Source organism: Emydura macquarii, unplaced genomic scaffold (genome assembly GCF_026122565.2).
Source record: "Emydura macquarii macquarii isolate MOO-44397 ecotype Brisbane River unplaced genomic scaffold, CSIRO-AGI_Emac_v2 contig_450, whole genome shotgun sequence".
Classification (NCBI taxonomy): Eukaryota; Metazoa; Chordata; order Testudines; family Chelidae; genus Emydura; species Emydura macquarii.
The window spans coordinates 7,148,114-7,169,236 of NW_027130587.1; the positions used below are offsets into that span (position 1 = coordinate 7,148,114).

Consider the following 21,123-nt stretch of genomic DNA (forward strand, 5'->3'; position numbering starts at 1 on the left):
AAATCCATAAAGTGACCTAAAACTCCCCAGATGGCATTACAAAGAACCAGATGGATCACTTCTGCATTTCAGGAACGTTTTGCAGCTTGTTGGCAGAGGTACATGTGTACAGGGAAGCAGATGTGGGCAGTGACCATAATCTTTGTATCGCTCAACTGAAGATTAGGTTAAAGAGGATGAAAAATGTTAAAAGAAGACCATGCATTAGCAGCGAACAATTAAGAGACCTAAAACAAAAGTGCTTTTCAGCTTCAGCTGCAGAACAAATTCTGGACATACAATGGAATTAATTGAAGAAAACCAAGACATTGATACTCTGTGGGAAAACATCAGAGTGCGCTATCTAGATAGTGCAAAGACAGTTTGAATAACAATGAAATCTAAAAGGGAAGAACGGATAAGCGATGCTACTTGTGAAGCAATGGAAAAGAGAAAAAGTAGTAAAGCAAAAACACATGAATGCTAAGAAGTGAAGAGACAAGTAAATGGCAAGAGGAACACAGAGCTCTAGAGAGACAAAAAGAAGCGCTAGAAGAGATAAAAAGAGCTATACTGATAAAAACAAATGTCCAGAGCCTGAAGATGCTAACCAAAGAGGTGACCTTACAAACTTGTATAAATCAATCAAACAGCTAACTGAAAACTTTAGCAGTTGACTCTGACTCTAATCCTTGGCTTTGTTTCCCAATCTGGATGCCTGCTTTGCTTACCACGCAGGACTCTTGCTCTGACCAATAGTCCAAACCACCTACATCTTGGTCCATAACAGATAATGTCGAATATGCCATCAGAGATGATGATGACATCACCCAGAGGTTTGCAGTGACAATGGGAATAAAGCAAGGGATTATTATGTCCCCACTATTGTTTGCACTGGTTATTGACTATATCATGAGGAAAGTAAATGCAGAGGGCAAGTGACGCATTTTATGGACAAATGATAAAGCACAACTGGATCGCTTTGTTTTTGCTGATGACATTGTCTGGCTTCGTTCAACACATCACTTAATGGAAGAAAAGACCCAGCGTTTAGCAGATACAACAAAACAAGTTGTTTTTTTCATCAGTAAGGGGAAGACAAAAATATATGGCTATCAATGTCCCAAAAGTTACCATTAGAATGGACAAAGAAACTAGAAGAAGTAAGTCATTTTACCTATCCAGGGAGTCAATGTGCAATGATGGTGACACCAAGCTAGATATCAAGCAACAAATATCAAAAGCAGCAAACAACTTCTATAACTTGAAAAGATTTGGAAAAGTAGCATGATTGGTACGGACACAAAAATATGAATTTTTAACACCAGCATCATGTCTGTCCTCCTTTAAGGAGCAGAATCATGGAAATCTACAACAGAGATTGATAAGATCAACTCATTTCAAAGTAACTAGATACATCCTCCCAGGCTGACAGCAAACCACTGATAACTACTCTTTGAGTATGGTTTTCAAGCAGTTGTGCACCCACCTTATAGTAATTTCATCTAGACCCTAGAATGATGAATCGTATTTCCCTAGTTTGCTTCTGAGAATGTCCTCTGGGACTGCAGCAAAAGAATTACTAAAATCAAGATATCTCACATCTACTGCTTCCCCCCTATCCAGTAGGCTAGCAACATTGTCAAAGAAGGAAATTGTTAGTTTGCAGGCTTTGTTCCTAACAAATCCATGTTGACTATTCCTTAATACCCTATTATCCTCTAGGTGCTTCAAAATTGATTGTTCAATAATTTGTTCCAGTATCTTTCCAGGTATCAAAGTTAGGCAGACTCATCTATAATTCCCCTGGCCACTTTGTTCCCTTTTTAAAAGATAGGTACTATGTTTGCCTTTCTCCAGTCCTCTGGGACCTTGCCTGTCCTCTATGAGTTCTCAAAGATAATCGCTAACGGTTCTGAGATTGCTTCAGCTAGTTCCTTTAAGTGCCTTAAGATTAATTTCATCAGGCCCTGCTGACCTGAATACATCTAACTTGTCTAAATAGTCTTTTACCTGGTCTTCCCTCATGTGGTTTGAATTTATTTCCCCCTTATTTTTAATATTAACTGTGTGGAGTATCTGGTCACCATTAACCTTTACAGTGAAGATAGAAGCAAACCAAGCACTAAACACATCAGCCTTCTTGATATAATCAGTTATGAGCTTTCCTTCCCCACTAAGTAGAGGATCTACAGTTTTCTTCATCTATCTCTTGCTCCTACCATATAAAAAGAACCTCTACTTATTGCCTTTTATATCCCTTGCTAAGTATAACTCATTTTGTACCTTAGCCTTTCTAATTTTGTCCCTACATGCTTGTGCTATTCTTTTATACTCCTCCTTAGCAATTTCTCCATGTTTCAGTGTTTAGCGCATTCACAGCCCATTGTTGGTACAAAAAGGTGACAACATACAGAATTATACGTAAAGCTACCAAAAAAGAGTAGCAAAAATCCATGACTACTGCTGAGATTAGAAAGCATTTGTATTACCTGTATCTGTGAGCTTCATTTCTCATTTTCAGTTTAATGTTTTAAAAATAAAATTAGAGGTGGATAAAAACATTTAAATAAGAGGTTTTCAGTTTAAAAAAAAGCAATGTTCATCAAAATCTAAATGTCTTGTGGGACCATGCTGCCTGACAAATTTTTGATGGGAAAAAATTGAAATGAATTGTTTTGACTTTCTAATTTTATTTTAATATTGAAATATTTATATATTAAAAACATTTAATTTGGACTTTATCATTTCATTTGAAATGGTATCATTCAATTCACAGGCCTGTTGAGAGAAATGGGGGGCCCCATCCTATTTCACCCATTACAGATGTTCTGGGGCCTCCCTGAGCTTGGGGTCCCAGTAGTGGTCTCCCCCGCTCGTCAGCCCCTTTGTACACATCTAATTTCTTTGGCCAGAGGGCAGCGAAGTTACGTGATAAGACGTAACCATGTGTCATTTATCTTGTGTCACACGAAAGCAGGGAGCAGGCCGTTTGAGTGATGCAAAGCCGTGCCGTCACCGTCACCACCCCTGGACCGCGCGGCACACGGCGGTGCATGGATGGATATCGCCGCATCACCGCGGCGTGTGGACCCCGCCTGATCCGCGCAGGTGTCCGCGGGGACATGAACGCAGCGGGGCGGTGCCGCAAAGGGGCGCGTCCCCAGGGAGCGGGTCGTGAACAGGCCTGGGGGGCTCTGGCTGTATCGCCACATCACTTTTTTTCAGCTGTGTGCGTGGGTAGAGGGAAAGGGGTGAATTCAGCTGAGACAGGGAGAGGCTGAGGTGATTTTCAGGGGAGAGGATCGGGCCCCTCCAGTTGGAGGCCAGAGGAAATGGGGGGGAGGCAGGGCCTGCTCTGAGGCCTAGGCCTAGCCCTACCCAGCCTCCTCCTCCTCCTCTTCCTCCCCGCCTGGTTTTCCCGCACTGGTTCCCAGGGTCGGGGGGGGGGGGGGGGAGGGAAGGGGGCAGGGCGTTTAACATCTTCCCGCGTGCAGGTGGCCCCCGGCAATAGCGAGGCCCGCTGGCCGTTGTTCCAGGACCAGCACGCGCCGGGGCTGCCCGCGCGCCGCACGGCCATGTTCTCCCCTCCCCTCGCCTCGTCCCCCCTCCCCCGCTTCTCGCCTGCTGCCGACTGACTGAGAGGCCAGCGTTGCTCCTCTCTCGCTCCCTTCTGGCTCCGCCGCACGCCGCGGCAGCGGGTCGCCGGCGCGGGGCACGCTGGGAGTTGAAGTCCGCCAGCCGCCTAGCCTGCCGCTGCCCAGCGCGGGCACGGAGGGGGCCGCCGAACCGCAACTCCCGGCAGGCGCCGCGGCCTCTGCGCGTGCGCACATGGCTTTCCCCGAACAAAAAAAAACTCCCCCTCCCCCCTCCACATCGGTCCTGGGTTCAGGGTGAACGGCTGTGCGAGGGGACGAGGCCCGGCCGGCGCCTCAGTGGACGCGGTCACCGAACCTCCCCCTTCCTCCGCCTGGCGCCCGACGAGTCGCGGAGAGGCCGCGGGGACGGGCCCTGCCGGGAAGCGCCGACCGTGAGCTGGGTTTCGCTTGGCCTCCCCTCGCCCCGAGGCTGCGCGGCGGCGGCTCCTCGCCGAGACTCACCAGGACCCGGGCTGCCTGATCCCGGCGGCGGCCAGCCAGTGAGTGAGAGAGAGCCCGGGCCGGGCGGGGAGTGGGCCTAGGCCGAGCCTGCCCTGGCTGGGCCGCTCCTTGGGGATCATGTCCCCCCCCCCCCGTCGCTATTTCGGGGGGCTCTTGATTCACACCTCTCCGGTCGTTATTTCCTGGGGGGGGCATTGAATCACATTTCCCGCCCCCCCGGGCGCTATTCCCTTCGAGGGTGATAATTCACACCCCCAGTCGCTATTCCCTGGGGCGGGCTGTTGATTCACACCCCCAGTCGCTATTCCCTTGGGGGAGTGGGGGTATTGAGTCACATCTCCCCGGTCACTATTCCCCAGCTTCCCCTCCCTGCAGTCACTATTCCTTGAGGCGGTTTATACCCCACCACCTCTCAGTCTCTATTTCTTGGGGATGTCTCATACTCTTCCTCCCTCCCACCAGTTGCTATTGAGAGCAAAGGGCATTTCATGTCATTTTCTCTTGGGGGGGAGCTTTCGCACCCCTTCCATCCCTAGTTACTATTGTTTTTGGGGGGCAGCCCAGCACGTCCGTCTTTGGGAGCGCTGCAGTGATCCTGTTCTGGCCCTAGGGAGGAAGCTGCTCCACCCCTAGTGGGGGCTGTGGTGCTTACTGGGATGCCATAGCCTCTCATTGTCTGGCACATGCCAGATCCTGGAGCACCCTGGTAGGGAAGGAGGGTGGGAGCGCAGGGAAGGGCAGGCACCAGGCAGCTACTTTTTGGGAGGGGGTCCAGGTTGAGTGTATGCTAACAAACCTTTAGGAGTTGGCTGGTCTGTGGGAGCCTGGTGAGCTCCAGAGGAGGAAGTTCAGGGGTGTGGTGCCATGTTGGAAGTGGAAAATGGGAAACAAGTTTAGACCACTCGATTTAGCACGTGTGCTCAAGTTCCTTAGTTTACATCCTCCTCCCCTGGTGTATGGGGGGACGGGTGAGACACAGAAAATGAGGCTCAGCACCCACTGGGGCAGTCTAGTTTGTTGATGGGGGTTGGGAAGAGAATAGGTGTGGTTTCTTACCCTTGGGAATACAGGTCCAAAATAGGTCACAGAGTTGCTTTCTGTGTGATTTGAAATTTTGTAAAGAACATAAATTTTGTCAAGAACATAAATAACAACACCAAGAACTTTTTTTCCTTTCTGTGAAATAGCTGCAGCAATTGTGTTTGAGTATGTAGAACTGGGGAATATGCAATTCATGGCATTTTCTATAAGAATGTATTTGAATTATCCTTTCAGATTGAATTTTAAAATATTGTTAGGCCTTTTGACCTGAGCCGCTAGTCAAGGTTTGAGGGTCTGTTGGGAGTTTCCACCAAGAGGACGAACTGATGAAAGGAATGTGGCAGTTTGATGCCATATTATTTATTTACAAAGAATGTGCAAAGTTTTGTTTCCCCAAACACAAGAGGAACCAAAAATAACAGGAGGTTGTTTCTTTGCTTCCAGTCCCAAGGCTCTTCTTGCCAGCTTATCCAGGCTGTATGTGTCTTCTGCTCTTTTCAGTCTTTTTGTCTCTCCCTGTCTCTCTCTCTCCTGGTGGTGTGTATCCCCCACACACAGAGACCAGGTCTGCCCTAGAAAGTTTTGCTGGCATAGCTACGACTGTTAGGCGTATGGGGAAAAAACATGCCCTTAAACAACATAGCTGTGCTGGCAGCCCTTTACCTCCATGTAAATGCAGCTCATACTGGCACAGCTTATGTTCTTCAGGGAGATTGTTTAGCTATAACTGCAAAGGAAGCCTTTTGTTGGTATATGCTACATCTCCAGTAGGGGGCTTTGCCAGCATAATAGACTGGTGTATCTGTATCTGCAAAACCTTTGTAGTGTAAACTTGCATTTCTTACATTTACCCTGAATGAAGGGTGGCCGTTAAACTCATCAGTTTGAGGTTTTTTAACCTAACCTATGAAATTATTATATTTATGCTGTTAATGTAAATGTCATCTTTAGCTATAACTGGCACAATTACTTTGCATAATTTCATATTTTTTCTTGTTGTTAGTTTTTGACGGATATAGTGCAAATTACACTGACATGGGGCAGCATGGAGGCAAAAAAAGATAGTATTGAACTTGTGGGTGAAAAATGACTGAGAACCAACCCTTGATTTATGTGTGTGCTTTCTCTTTTAACTTTTTAATATTTTCACCTCTTGATCACTGGCTCACATCAATCCCAGATTGCCTATGTAATGGTAGCCTATATGAAATAAAATTTAGGGTATTGGGCCCCAATCCTCCAATGTTTCTGAAGGTGATCCCACATTGACTTTACTTAGGCTGTGTGGGTGCAAGAGTCAGCCCATGCAGAATCTGATTTATTGTCAGTGGGTATCTGCCAGCACAGAGCTTACTGTGGCATAAGGACTTGAGTCTTTCTCAGTGGATATATATTCATCTCACTCTCAAACCATCATCTCTAATGGCACTTTTAGCACCATTGGAATATTGGCAAAGTGGAGCGGCAACAACCGTCTAGGCCATGGAAACTGAAAACTTGCCACATGTTAGGAGTGAGACACAAATTGGCGGGTGTGGGTGGAAGTGTCTCATTCCCCTGGTGGGAGGGGCTGTGTGGTTTTTGCCCATATTATACTTGTTTGGCTAAATATTTTTGAAAGTCTTTATCCCATTGCATTTAAGCACTGTCATGAAAATAAAATTGGAAACTATATAATGCTATACACAATGGGTAGCAAAACTGCCTTCACTGTTTTTTAAAACCGGAGTAGTCAAACTCTCTCTCTTGCGCGCACGCACGCACACAAACACACAGACAAAGAAATAAACTAAACAACAGACTAAATACAAATACTTTGAAGTGGTACCCTGCAGACCACACCAGAGCTGGGTTCTGACAAACTGCCAAAGGGAGGAGATTCCAAGGGCATTATGCAAAAGATCTCTACTATCAGCCCTGAAAGATCAATTCTAAGAACTGATCAAAAGTGCTGATTTAAGCAACCATGACTTGGTATAAAGAGACAGCCTGCTAAGTAGCCAGTAGGGGTAATTTAGTGTCTGGGGCTCTCAATCTAGCATCTTTGAAAGACCAGCTACTTGCTTCTATCTGACTGTTAATTTAATCTGATGCGCCATATAGTTGTAACCTGCTGGTCCTAGGATATTAGAGAGACAAGATGGGTAAGGTAATATCTTTTATTGGACCAGATTCTGTTGGTGAGCGAGACAAGCCCAGACCTGAGGAAGAGCTCTGTGTAAGCTCAAAAGCTTGTCTGTCTCCAACAGAAGTTGGTCCAATAAAAGATATTACCTCACCCATCTTGTCTCTCTAACTTAATATTGTTACAAGTAACCCTCTCTTTTTGGGACTCTGTGATGCTTCCCAGGGGTTTCCAGGTTCGAGAGGCACCTCACTACCACCCACCTTAGCATGAAGCAGTCTTTTCTCTGCTGAGGATCAGCTCCCTGAAATCAACAGTTTCCAGCAGCAAAATCCTACCTTCCAGGCCCCCACAGGCCTTGCTCTCTCTGTACAGGCAGCGATAGGCACACACCAACCCCGAGTCCTTGGAGCATTCCCTGCAGCGATTAGCCCTTTATCCACTGAAGGCTCACAGAATTACCAGGCTTGGTGTTCCCAAAGGAACATAAAAAGGTGTGTAAGATTCAGCAAGGTCCACCACCTGGCATAACACCGCAGCACTTGGATAATAATGAAAACAAAAATAAGTTAATTATCAAAGACTCAAGAGTCTAGTAATAGACTCCTGTCTAAAGAAGTTTTATCTCATCCAAAGTTCTCTGTTTTCAGCTAAGGCTGGCTGAGACTCCTTTTTCATTAGACAAACCCACCCTCTTTTTGTACTTCCTGAGAGAGGAGTGCCTGGATATTTTCTCTGCTACCTCCCTCTGCCCTCCCCAAAAAATAATAAAACAAATCTTTGAAGTGTACCCATAAGATAGGTTTGTTCCTCTCCCTGACTCCTCTCCCCTGCCACCGCTGCTTTTTTCTTCCTGTTCGATTTTTTTTTTTCTCTAAAGTCTGTAAAATATTTGATTTGCTTTCAGCACAGACTGGTAACAAGAAGCCTATTGTGACTGAGACAATACTTAATTTATAGGTGAACAGATAGATGAATAAACATCTTTTGTCTGTCAGAAAATTTGTTATTCACCTTTGCTAGTGACCAGAACCTTCAGCCTTTAAGAACTTATTTTCTGTGTGTGTGTGTGTGTGTGTGTGTGTGTGTGTGTGTGTGTGTGTGTATATTACACTCCTCACACAGTATTTGTACATACCTTTTACAAGTGATTTTGATGACCAAAGTGAAACAGGTTCTTATGACCTCACATGACGCTCTTTGGTGAACTAGAATGTATACACCAGCCCCATGAGAGGCCTGTAACCCCTGTGTACCTCCTTGCCAGTTTTGATAGAGAGATTCTTGGGTCACTGATTCTTCATTAGTATGTTTAATCTTAAACATGTTTTAGGTGTTACCTGTTGTTTTTTCCAGTTCTTATCGTCAAGTATCTTGCTGATGAGACTTGTTTGGCTTACTTTTAAAAAATTCTAAAGTCGACATTGGGTGGCTAATTTAAAGTAAGTCATCTTTTTGTGTGTGTGTTTGTGATTGCCTGCACATTTACGTCATCTTTGGAAGTGTCTCGGCTCCTTTCTTCTTGAGCAGGCACCATATTGAGTTACATTCGCTACACTGTTAAAATAAAAAAACAACCAAGCATAGAATGCATAGCAGGAGAAAACATGACTGCATCAATCAAAACATGAAATCAAAATTTGGCTCACCAGCCTTGATGGCTACATTTTAAAGGTAAAAAATTGTTTTCTTTAGTTTTAAGACGAGAGAGAACTCTCCACTGAGGTAACAACTGTTTGAACTGATGTACCCAGAGTATTTTTGTAGATGTCTTTGGGGAGTTGTTCATTGTGTATTTTTAAAGTGTGACAATTTATGTACAGCAAAAACAACGAGAGTTCTGTGGCACTTTAAAGACTAACAAATTTAATTTTTGTAGACATGAGCTTTCGAGAGACTCTGAAGTCTCTTGTCTACAAATATTAAATTTGTTAGTCTTTAAAGTGCCACAGAACTCTCGTTGTTTTTGCTGTATACAAACTAACACGGCTACCCCTCTGGAACTAATTTATGTACAGTAGATTCAAATCAGTCTTTCGTAATAGATTAGGTTTGTTAGATGAATATAGTGGGGTTAGTCTGGGTGAAGTCCTGTGTGATTCTTTTCCCCTGGACATGTGCATCAACTGCCTATAAACATTTTTGAAAAGTCATCATCTGGATTATGGGGATGTGACTTCATTTTGGGAGTTCCGATAGGTACACGATCCACTTAAACTTTGTTCTCAAAGTTTGACATCACAGACTTTCCCAGTATTTCATAACTACTTGCTATATAAACTTCAAAGTGAAGTTGTGAAGAGTATTTTTAAATGGCCTGTAACTACCATCACTCAACTTTATGCCATTGATTTAATTTGTGGTATACTTGATATGACTCAAACAGATAATCTGAAAGCAGCATACTGAAATACATATTAACACAGCAGAGTGGCTGATTATTATATCATTATCATTAACTCAAATTTGACTTAAGCAGAGTCCATTTTCTGAGCAAATCAGAAAATTAACTTGCCTTCTCTGGTAATAGCACAACATAAGACTCTTTGGGATTATTAGTTCAAAGGCCGATCTTGTTCTTTCTGTCCTGTGTAAGCATCAAGCTCTGTGTCGGGGTAGAAGGGATATCTACATGCTGCTTTGCCCCCTTGGCTTAAGCGGGATCAGAATTGATGGGCTTCATGAAGAGCTCTTGGTTTTCTTGGCTGAAAAAACAGTTTGTGGGATGGAAGATCCTGAGGGTAAGGGGAGTAAGGAAAGAAATAGTAAAAGGTCATCTGCTTCCAAGAGAAATAATATGGGATAGAGGCCCAGATTTTCCCAGAATGCACTGATAGATACACGTTTAGGCAGTTTTTGGTGTGATATAGACATACAAGCTTGGTTTAACCAAGGGTAGTGTGGGGGCAGGAAAAAAAGCTGCTGCATGGATATAGCTCAGTAGTGTTTGCTTTAAGCAGGTCACATTGGTGTTACAAATGGGTTTCAAAAACATGTTTCAGGTTGTAGTGTGGGTAGGCCTTTATGCGAGCATCTGAAGAATAGCTCACTGTAGGTGTTTATTGTTTTAATGGAAACAATAGGTTTGGTTCCTGTGACACAATGCAATGTGGCATTTAAACCAAGGTTGAGCCTGTATTAACTGAAAAGACAATGTGTTACTATGAAAAAATGCCAGAACCAGCTTTGCTATAATTAGATAAACAGGAGTGGAGTTCAAAATAAATCAATTCTCAGATATTGGGTGTTAGTGTTGATGGGCACAGGGAACCAAAGTAGTAATTATTTAACACACGCAATCATGTTTACTAAGTAAATATGATTACACTAGGAAAGACTGAAACTATCAAATGGTGGGGACTCAGATGATTTAATATTTTACTTTGTTTACTTGATTAACCATAATTCATTGATATCCTTTTACTGCTATATAACTGTATGCATACTTAGAAAACTAAGTGAATTTACTCCGAGTCTCAATCTTACTTGACTATTAAGACACTTAAATATATGCACAGTTAGAGTAATTAAGATGCTATTAAAGTCCAAACATATACTAGTAAGTTATATAAAAATCAGTGTAGTAAAGTATATACATGCCTTTTGGAGTTTAGTTATATCCATAACTCCCTCGTCTATCTATGCCAGCATCTCTTTGTGTTAGAAAACTGTTAAAAGCAAGTTTGGAAACAGTTTCTGCAAATATGGTTACACTGACTGATGTGGATGTGTTGCGGCTTAGTTAAAAATGCTTTCCAAAAAACTGTTGTTGAGACAAGTTTCTAGTATTGAATGTTTTTAAAGATTATTTTAACAAATTATGATCCACCCACTTGGTTAGAAATCAGTTTTTAGGCACTGCAATAGCATAGCTTTGAGGGCCATGTAAGTACCTAACAAACAGAAACTGGTTTTATTAATGCTTTTCAGAGCGGGCCATGGTGGATGTGCAACAGATTAGATATTATTTTTTCCTAATTAATAGTTGCTAGGTTAATAAATGTAGTGATTTAGATCCATGTTTCCTATGCTACAAGTCTCTCACATTAAAAACAGTAATAGTAACGATTCTGCTGTATAGGAAAAAAAATGGAAGTGTCAACTTATGCACATTAAAAGTAAGGAAATAAGAGTGCCTTGGATTTTTGAGAGAGATCCTGTGCTTCTGGGTGGCATAATTATGTGAATATTTCATTAGTTTCATCAGGATTTGGATTTTCAATAGCAATATTCCTCTGATGTGTTTGGATAAGCCACTTTAAAAATGTAAAATACCACAATGCTGTTCTTGTTGATTCTACTGCTGTGTTAAATCCCTGCAGTGAAAGTTGGTTTGAAATGGCGGCAGCAAGTGTCCCAGCTGCTGTGTTTAGTGGGTCACTATTGCTGAGCTTGTAATGGTGTCATATTGGAATGGTAAGAGTACACTTATCAAGAAAGCTACTCTAAGATGAAAGTTTTGTATGACTGTGAGAGTATGTGTGAGAGAGAAAGTGTAACGGTCTGGTGTTCAGTGTAGGAATCCAAGACTTGAGAAATGTCAGATATTAATTTCAGTGCACCTTCTTGTTCCTTTTTTGTTTCTGGTCCTGGTCATTTTAACTGGGAGGTAAGGATTTGGCCTACAAGTGTTCTCCTAATGATATGAGTATATGTTTTTGTGAAACAGATTCCTGGAACCTTTCACTTTAATTTCTCTTGGGTTACAGCTGGCTAGTTGCAAAATTTATTTGCCTTTCTTACAGTGTTGTTCATAAAGAGAAATTAAGTTGTCTCCCTTCCTTTTCTCCCCAATCAGCATATGCTCTCTACAAATAAAACTCTTTAAAAACCATTGTTATTCCTCCTGACACCAGAATGTTGTTTCTCTGGCTTTATGTCCATCAGAAACCGGCAGAGAGGATATCTAACACCCATAGGCTCCAGGGATTGGTATGTGCACTTTTCTTTAAGAATAAGAAAGACATAAAATAACTTTCTCTTGTGGTTTGGCTTTTACTTGCCACAAGAATTTCTATTTCCTTGCTCTCAGAAGTGGAAGTAAGCCAGAAACGTGCTGAATGAGTTACATCCCATCTAACCTACAAAACGCTACCATTTTTTGTTTTCATATCCATGAGCTCCCATTTTGTTCATTTGCTCCGTGTCCTGGTGACCCTTTCTCCAGTTGAGGATGGTCAGTCACTACCCCTGGTACCTCATCCACATGGCTTTTTAATGGCTTATTTGATGTTACAGGCTTTTACATGTTGGCAAAAACTGCTCTCAATCAAATTGAAGTGTCCATAGATCATAAATAATAGTAAATGCTAATGACCTTTTGAAGGCCCTTTCTCAGGAGTTTAGGATTGGTGAAGACTGACAAATATATCATTAGTGGTGTTATGGAGGCCTACTTGTAATAGTTAAAGATTTGATTAAATTTACCTTTTTGCCTAGTACATTGGCATTTGTTCAGAGTACCATATAGTTTTTGAATAGCCTGGCATTGAATCTTAATCGTAGGAGATTCTATTGTACTTCACCATGTAAGGGCCTAATTTTCCAGGTGTGTGGCTGCCTTTTGTCAGGGTGGATTGATTTAAATCACCAAGTTGAAAACCATGATTTTTTTTTAAATCATCAATTTTAATAAACTTTTCTATTTGTACTTCAGTTATTTTCTAAAGAGAGGTGCATTCTCATGGGTAGATATAACCATTAAAATACGTTGATTTACAATTAAATAGACACGTAACAGAAGATTTGGTACATCTTTTTGCTACTTAAGGGGGCACACTTAACTATATACATTTATTTAAGCAATTATGTAGCTTAATATTTTCAAATTCTTAATGGTATAGTTTTAATATGTTAGAAAATGGTGAACAATATATTGTTTACTTACATGCTAATTAACGTTGCTCATGATTTGTATAAGCTGTATTAGGTTGGTAACTGTAATTTAATTAAACATAAAACTATATAAAATTTATTTTCATTAAACAAAACCTTAAATATTTTGAATATATGAATTCTCTTATCAAAATGTTTCACGTTTAGAGCTAAATGATTTATTAAACAAAGGGATTAACTGTAGTCAGTGAATTAAACTGATTGATTAACACTTTGAGTTAGCTTCCCCGACCTGAAGAAGAGCTCTGTGGAGCTCGAAAGCTTGTTTCTTTCACCAACAGATGGTCCATAAAAGATGTTCTCTCACCCACCTTGTCTCTGATTATTTCAGGTCAGCCTGAGAAATTTTCAAATATGCTTTAGTCAAAGTGACTGGAGTTTAATTTCCTACTCACCTGAGTCTCTTAAAAATGAGCCAGTTTTCTAAGTTACTTAGTAGTTCTTCAAACTTTTAAAAACTAATAGATTTCATCTTCCTCCTCCTCACTTGTATTCATAGATTGGAAGAGAAGTAAAAGCAGAAAAACATGTTTAATTCCCAATCAGTTTCTCAACTTTGAATTAATTAGTCCAAATGAAGTAAATGTTCTTTCTATGCCTGCAGAAGAGAATAGTGCTGTCAAAAGCTGATTTAGCAGTTCAGCAGACTGTGGTTCCAGGTGTTTAGCTACTGACTTCCACCAGTTCAGTGGTATGATTTTCTTTAAATTGAGAACTGAGCCAGTCGGAGCATAGGTAAGGAGAAGCTATAGAATAAGAGTAAGGAGACCATCTAAATGGGTTTAATGGATGATCCTGATGAGATACATGATGGTATCTCCTGGATTCAGAGGCCGGGTCCCAATGCCTGTTCTGATTTTGTCAGTCTGAGTCCCCCACAGGGGACACAGCCCCTGAGGCCCCCATAGGACCAAGCCCTTAATATAGTAGATGACTTATTTTATAAAGCTTGACTTCAAAAGTTAGATGTTTTTCCTTTGATACTTTCTTTATGTAGTAAAGCAGGCTTTAACACAGAGTTTTTGATCAAGCCTCATTGATTCTGCATATTTTTAAAGTATTTTATGAGATTATAATACATTTAGGCCATAACATATTTGGTATTAAATTCAGATTTCATTTTAAACAGCTTAAAAAGAAAAAATCCAATTTAAATCAAAAAACAATTTTTAATTTTTTTCAAAATAATTATTAATTTTTATTCACTCTCCTTTTTGTAGAGGTGGGGGATAACTGATCTTACACTAATACAATGTACTGTGATATGTGTAATTGAAAATGTTATGGAAATGACTGTTATCCCACCTGTATCCAATGCTAGATAATATATTTAAATAAAACACAAGATTTACAGGGATAACTGGGTGAAACTTTCTGGCCTGTGATATACAGAAGGTAAGACTAGATGAACTAGTGATTCTTTCTGATTTCAAACTCTATGAAATCTATGAATCAGAATGTATTTAATCCAGATTCCAATCTATTGGATATTAATATCCTATACTGGTACCAGGTGCTTTGTGACATTTTAAAGAGGAGTGGACCCCCCAATTCTATTTCATCTGAAATATAGTAGTATAGTTTTTTTAACATCTTTCTGGGCTTAAAGGTTACCTCTAAACCAAATGGAAGAGTAAATTAATAAATAGCCAACGTAATGTCCTTCTACCGCTTTGCCGGTGCTGTGGTTGTATCCTGTTCAGGTGTAGACTACGCTTCTCCTTCTTTAACTTAAGAAATCATTCAGGCTGTGTGTGCACAGACTGAGTTGCTTAAACTGTAATGTCAGTATTTTTAAAATAGCTTAGGCAAGTACATTGTTAGCACAGTAAAGAAGGAGCTAGAGAGCACTCTGTGGTTTCATCCAGGAGTAAGTGAGGTACAGACCACCATTAGCTGCATTTACGGTGCACTTCTAAAACTGCCAAACAACTTTGTTAAAGCACCATATTTGAAGCTGGTAAGGGACTGTTTGTCTGAACCAAAATTTCCTAAAAGTGTAGTTGTAATATAGACAAGGCTTAACACAGCAACTTGCCTGATTTATTGTAATATATAGTATAGAGTTTAAGAAACTGGGTGTTGCTAAGGTAACTACTGAATATCCAGATTTAATTTGCCAGACTTTTGAACCTCTGTAGTAGTCCACTTGCAGGTGATATCTACAGTAGAGTGCAACACATTTTTAAAGAGAGAGAGTTCCACATTCAGTTGAAATTGAAAGGGACAGCTACTAAGGATGAAGGAACAAGAGAGAACACTCAGTCACATTTAATCTGGTCCGTGTATTGGATAAGTTCATCTTGTAGAAGAGACTAACCACCCACATTTTCAAAAGTGTGTATTGTGCATACGCCTTAAGGGATACATAATAAAAGTGCTTAATTTTTGACTGGGTTTAGCCCAGGCACCTCTAGGCTGGCCCATCAGTTATGAAGGTAAAAACAATTGCTTGAGCCCCAGCATCTCTTCCATTACAAATTAAGCACTGCATGAAACCCCTTGAAAAGCTTGAGCCAAAATGGCTGCTCAGGTTATAGAAGAGGTGTAAGATCATAGAGGACACTTTTCCAGAGTGCCTTGATTGTCCTGAGCTTTTCTTGACTCTATTGTGCTTAAAGGAGACTTGTACAAGATGGTTGACTGTTTAAGAAAGTACTCTTCTCCCAAGTTTGTCAAGAGTTTGAGTTAAATAGGTGTAAATAAAACAAGTTGTAACAGCCTAGCAGAAAAGTCCTTTCTCTTTATCAGTTGCTCAGTTTTCATTCTCATGATATGATCATGCCACATGTTCCCGCACCATCCAGAGAGAAACAGAATAGAGAAATCCTAATATTTCTAATGGTTCCTTTAAATAATACATTCCAAGCTTTCTATAAATCATAGTGTTTATAACAGGCATTTAACCTTTTTCTTTGAAGTCCACTTTTTAAATTTACTTTATTATATTTCAGTTTATAAAATATAAAAGTCTGTAGGTACCCAAGTAAGTCCAACTAGGCTTTGACGTTAACACCCACAGGTAGCTGAATGCTATATGAATAAAAATATCAAACTCTTTGCTGCTGCTGTTGGCATGTTTGAAGACGTTTTTCTGCTAGGCTGAGTTATTTATGTTATGCTGGGGATTACAGGGAAGATTTTTTTTCAAACTGAAAACCCTAGAACTTTAAAGGGTAGGGATAATGTCTTATGTTTTAACTATATCATATCAGGTTTATCCTGCATATAAGAATTAATCCAGATACTCAGGTTAACCTTGGCTATCTAGAATACTGGAGGCAAATATGCTTAAGAACAAAATCAAACTCAAAAAAGGCAACACAATTCTTTGGATAACTGATTGACATTTTTCATTCTAAATACTTAAGGTCTGTGGTCTAGTCACGATGTGTCATCTTACTAATTAATAGTCTTCTTCCATTGTTGTGTAGCATCCAGATCTGTAACAGTTTTATTTTTTGCTTTACAGGGATAATGGCCCAAGCAGCAACGCCAGCGTTGTCAGTCCATGATGAAGACTCCTCTGAAAGCAGAATGGTGGTTACATTCCTCATGTCAGCACTTGAGTCAATGGTTAGTGTTGCTAGTTACTTAAGTATGTTCGAATTATGTCTCTCTCACATACAAAATTACTTAATTTTCTTGCACATCATTGAAAATTGTTGCATGCCATTTTCACTTTTAGCTTTTTATACATATACTTTTATGTAGACTCCTCTATAATACAAGAATAGAACTGGAGATTACCAAAGTGTGAATTGATAGCACAATTTTCAAGGAAAAAAATCTCAGTCCAGTCTTTACTCAAGCAAACCATGCTAATAATAACCATGACTTTTGACTATAGTGGATTTACGATTGAACTGAGAAATTGCAATGTTAGGCTGGGATTTCAGACAGCAGTTGAGGATGATTTGTAGTTTCAAACTGGGTTGAGGCACTGTGGTGCTAATTATGCTATGCGAGACTCGTATATTCTTGTCTACTCCAGGGGATCGCGCTGGTGCAGCTGCACAGTAGCTGAAAGCCAAGTATAGATGTGGCCTTAATCTTATAGGTTTAACTCAAGACAATGATGGAAACTCCACATAACTGTTGAGCTTCAAGATATTGAACAGAAATGCTTCTGCTTCCCATCCTGGTGGGTGGGTGCACGCTCATGCGCGCACATCAAAATGTTTCCTATGCTAAATAAGGAAACGGGACATGTCAAATGTCTCTTTAATGACCAGATGAAGAACAGTTTGTGGCTAAGGCACAGGACTGGGAATTGGGGGTCTTCCTTGTGACCTTGAGCAAATCTGTTAATCTCTGTGCTTTGGTTTCCTCATCTTTAAGATGGAATGGATAAAACTTATCCTCACAGGAGTGTTTTGGGGGAAAGGACTTGTCTACACATAGGATTTGTACAGACTTAACTGAATCGGTTCAGAGATTGATGTAGTTAAATTGGCATATTCTCCTTGCATGAACACTCTTAAATCAGCTAAATCATAAGGCTAAATCAGTTTGAGTGTTTACACAACAAGGGTTTGCCAGTTTAACTCAGGCCTGACTTACATCAAAAGTTAGGTTGCCCTAGTTACATTGCTCAGAGTTGTGAAAACTTCATATCCTTTACAATGTGGTTAGGTTGACTTAACCCCCACTGTAGACAGAATTCTTCCTTTCACCTAGCCACTGCCTTTCAAGGGGGGGGTGTTACTACAGTGATGGAAAATCCCCTTCTATCATTGTAGTGTCTACTTTACAGCTGCAGTGCAGTGCTGCAGCTGTGCTGCGATAGTGCTTGCAGTGTAGACATAACTTCAGTTTCTGAACAGATGCAGTTCAGTTGGTACAACTCGTGTGTGTAGACAACACCTAATTTCACCAAGTGCTTTTAGATTTTCAGATGAAAGGCACTATAGAAATATAAATTATCTATTGCTAATGTACGACACACTCTTTATTTGCAACAGCTTTGAGTGCTATACCATGGCTGCACTGGAAAATAAATTTTCTGTATGGTTTCATGTAAAATTACATTAGCTGTACTTTTAACTATTGTAGATCAAAGCAGCTCTGTTTTTTCTTTTATAGTGTAAAGAACTTGCCAAGTCCAAGGCAGAAGTTGCCTGTATTGCTGTGTATGAAACAGATGTGTTTGTAGTTGGAACTGAGAGAGGAAGAGCTTTTGTCAATTCAAGGAAAGATTTTCAGAAGGATTTTGTTAAATACTGTAAGTTTCAAAAAATGTATTTCACAAATACTTAATTATACACTTAATAGTACACTGAACTGTACCTAACAAGTGTTGCCGTGCCTTGGTCTTGCTATAATTGACAGAATTATAGTATGTAGATAAGTGTTTCAGAAAATTAGTTTCTTTTCACAAGTGTGATATTCTACATCCACTGTTCAGTTCAGAGTGGTATTTTTATCTTAGCCAAAAGCTAATGTTATAACAAGACTAGCTAATGTTATTTTAAATATTTTGGACTCTGTCTACACTGAAGGTGTAGTAGTGTTTCATATCATGTTTGCTAACTCAGTTTAAAAAAAAACATCTTTTTTCATAGCATAGAAGACAGTCCATTAGGTAATCAACTACTTTTCCAACTATGAAAGACAGTCCCTTAATTCTTCAGGAGACTTTGTCTTCTCAAAGGATACATGAAGTTTTTGACATAGGTAATAAAACCTTAGGGTTTGTCTATAGTTTTTTGTACCGCTGCAATTGTATTGCACAGGAATAAGTTACACTGATAGAAACGTATTTATATTGGTATGACTGCTGCTGCACCTGGGGGTTATTGTGCTTTAACTATATGTGTTTTTAAACTATACCGGTTTAGCTAAATGGTACAACTTTTGTGTATAGACAAGGCCTAAGAGATGGCTTATTGAGAGTGACAACCTTTGATAGTCACATTGCAAAAGCTTAATAACCTGTCTTGGAGCCTGCATTTTAAATACCAATCTGCCATCAAGAAAAATGGTTTCTCATGGGCCTTGCGTTACATTAAGGAAAGTAGTTTTGCCTGGCAAAGTGGAGTATTTGTTAAAAATTAAAACTTGCCCCCTTCCCCCTCTCACCCCCGCACACACTTCCTTTGATTATTAAATATTACTTCACTGATCACATATTGTATATTCCATATCCTGGAACCAACACCACTACAATACTGCAAACAGACCTATTTAATCCATCACAGCAACAGTGGACATACTTGAACAGTATTTTCGCTGCTGTTTAAAATTCTAAGTTAGAGTTCATTCCCTCAGCACCCATTCTTTATTCAGGGCGTGACTCTCAATTGTTTAACTGTCATACAGAATTATAGACACGTACAACCACTATAGAAGTAATTATTCTGCTTGATCTGCAGTGAAGTTACTGTTCTCTTGCAATGGAAGTGGTTGTGATAGCAAAATACAGCATTCTAACTTCATTGAATAATCAAATAGTAGATGGGGTGTTACTGAACCAAGTCCTTATTTAAACACAAATAGCTCTGGTAAATGGCAACCCCTGTAAGAATAAGCACTGATAAGCACTTAATGGGCAAATGAGTTTGATTATGTATGACTTTTGTCATTGTGAATATCCTTCTTTAATTATCTCAGTTTTCCACTTCTGAGTGATAATGGCTGCTGCAGCTTGTACCTTCCTGTTCTGAATGTGGAATGAAAGAGCATTATCGCTCTTTGTGTTGGCCAAGTCATGTAATTCTATGAATAAAACTTCTCACTCAAGTATGGGCAGTATGTGGTGGAGAAAGCTACTGATTTCTTTTTTTTCTTTCTTGTGGCAGCATGGAGCTATTATTTTTGTGCGTAGTACAGTAGCACTTGAAGGCCCCATTGTGCTATGCAATGTATGTAGATCAGTGGTTTTCAACCTTTTTTCATTTGCAGACTCCTAAAAAAATTTTGAATGGAGGTGCGGTTCCCTTTTGAAATTCAGCCTGTGGTCTGTGGATCCCTACCATAGAAGTCTTAGAATGAAAACTGACTTAACAGAATTCAACTATAAATGTTGCACGTGCTTGGCATGGCATTTGACGCAGCATGAGTGCTAAACTAAGGGCTTATATGGTAATGACAACACTTCTGGCTTTTGATCTGTAGGTGGGGATATTTACATACTTTTGATTTATCAGAAAAACAGAATGACTTTTCTGGGATATGAAACTTTCATAGTCATCTTTCACAGACCCCTTAGACATAGTCTGTGGACCCACAGTTGAAAACCACTGACACAGATATAAAGAAAGGCCATGCCTTGAAAAGCTGACAGTCTAACAGACAAAGGGAGCAAGAAGCAGGCACAGAGATTGTGATTTGCCCAAGATCATGCAGAAAATCAGAGGAAGAGCTGGGAATTGAACCTTGATCTTGTGTCCTAGACCATGCTTTAATGACAAGACCATCTTTTTTCTAATAAGACAGGCTTGGCACGCAAGAGGCCCGTAGCATCCCACCCTTTCATTGGAATGTGCATAGTGCAAACAGATTTCTTCATGTAAGCACAATATTTTGTTATCCAGTCCATTCAGATACTTCCTTTGTTTCGCTGCAATTTACAGGATATTCATACTTGTAAAGTGTTCTTGTCTACTAAACTAAGCCAAGGGAGGATTGCGTTAGGTAGAAAAGATCAACTAGTATAGGATTTTTAGTGTTACCGGTATCCTTTCGCACATGCTTCATGACTTACATGTGATCAACCTTTGCCAACCTAAGGACTGGGAGTTCTGCTCCCACACTAAATTACTGTGAATTGTTTTAAACCGTTTTCTTATTTTAAAGGAGATGTGCTAACTTTCATGAAATTAGTATTCCTAATCTGTGTTACAACCTTTGTTTGTGGGGAATTGATCCTCTGTAGCTTCTTGGGTATTTTTGTTGTTGGGGTGTCTGGTTTTTATTTGGTGCCGACCTTATTAAATCCACCTGCCATCTGTTACCATACCTGTTACCTTTGGATAATAGTTG

At 40.3% G+C, this 21,123-nt stretch overlaps 1 protein-coding gene across 5 annotated transcripts in view; it reads left to right on the forward strand.

The window, feature by feature from the left end:
• The first annotated feature begins 3,826 nt into the window (after positions 1-3,826).
• Positions 3,827-21,123, forward strand: part of GTF2I (general transcription factor IIi) — a 75,377-nt gene continuing 58,080 nt past the window's right edge. For all 5 annotated transcript variants that reach the window (XM_067537897.1, XM_067537900.1, XM_067537901.1 and 2 more), the window contains exons 1-3: positions 3,827-4,117; positions 16,613-16,716; positions 18,226-18,364. In XM_067537897.1, the coding sequence (XP_067393998.1) occupies positions 16,618-16,716; positions 18,226-18,364 (238 nt within the window). In that variant the 5' untranslated portion in view covers positions 3,827-4,117; positions 16,613-16,617. The remainder of the gene's footprint in view (positions 4,118-16,612; positions 16,717-18,225; positions 18,365-21,123) is intronic.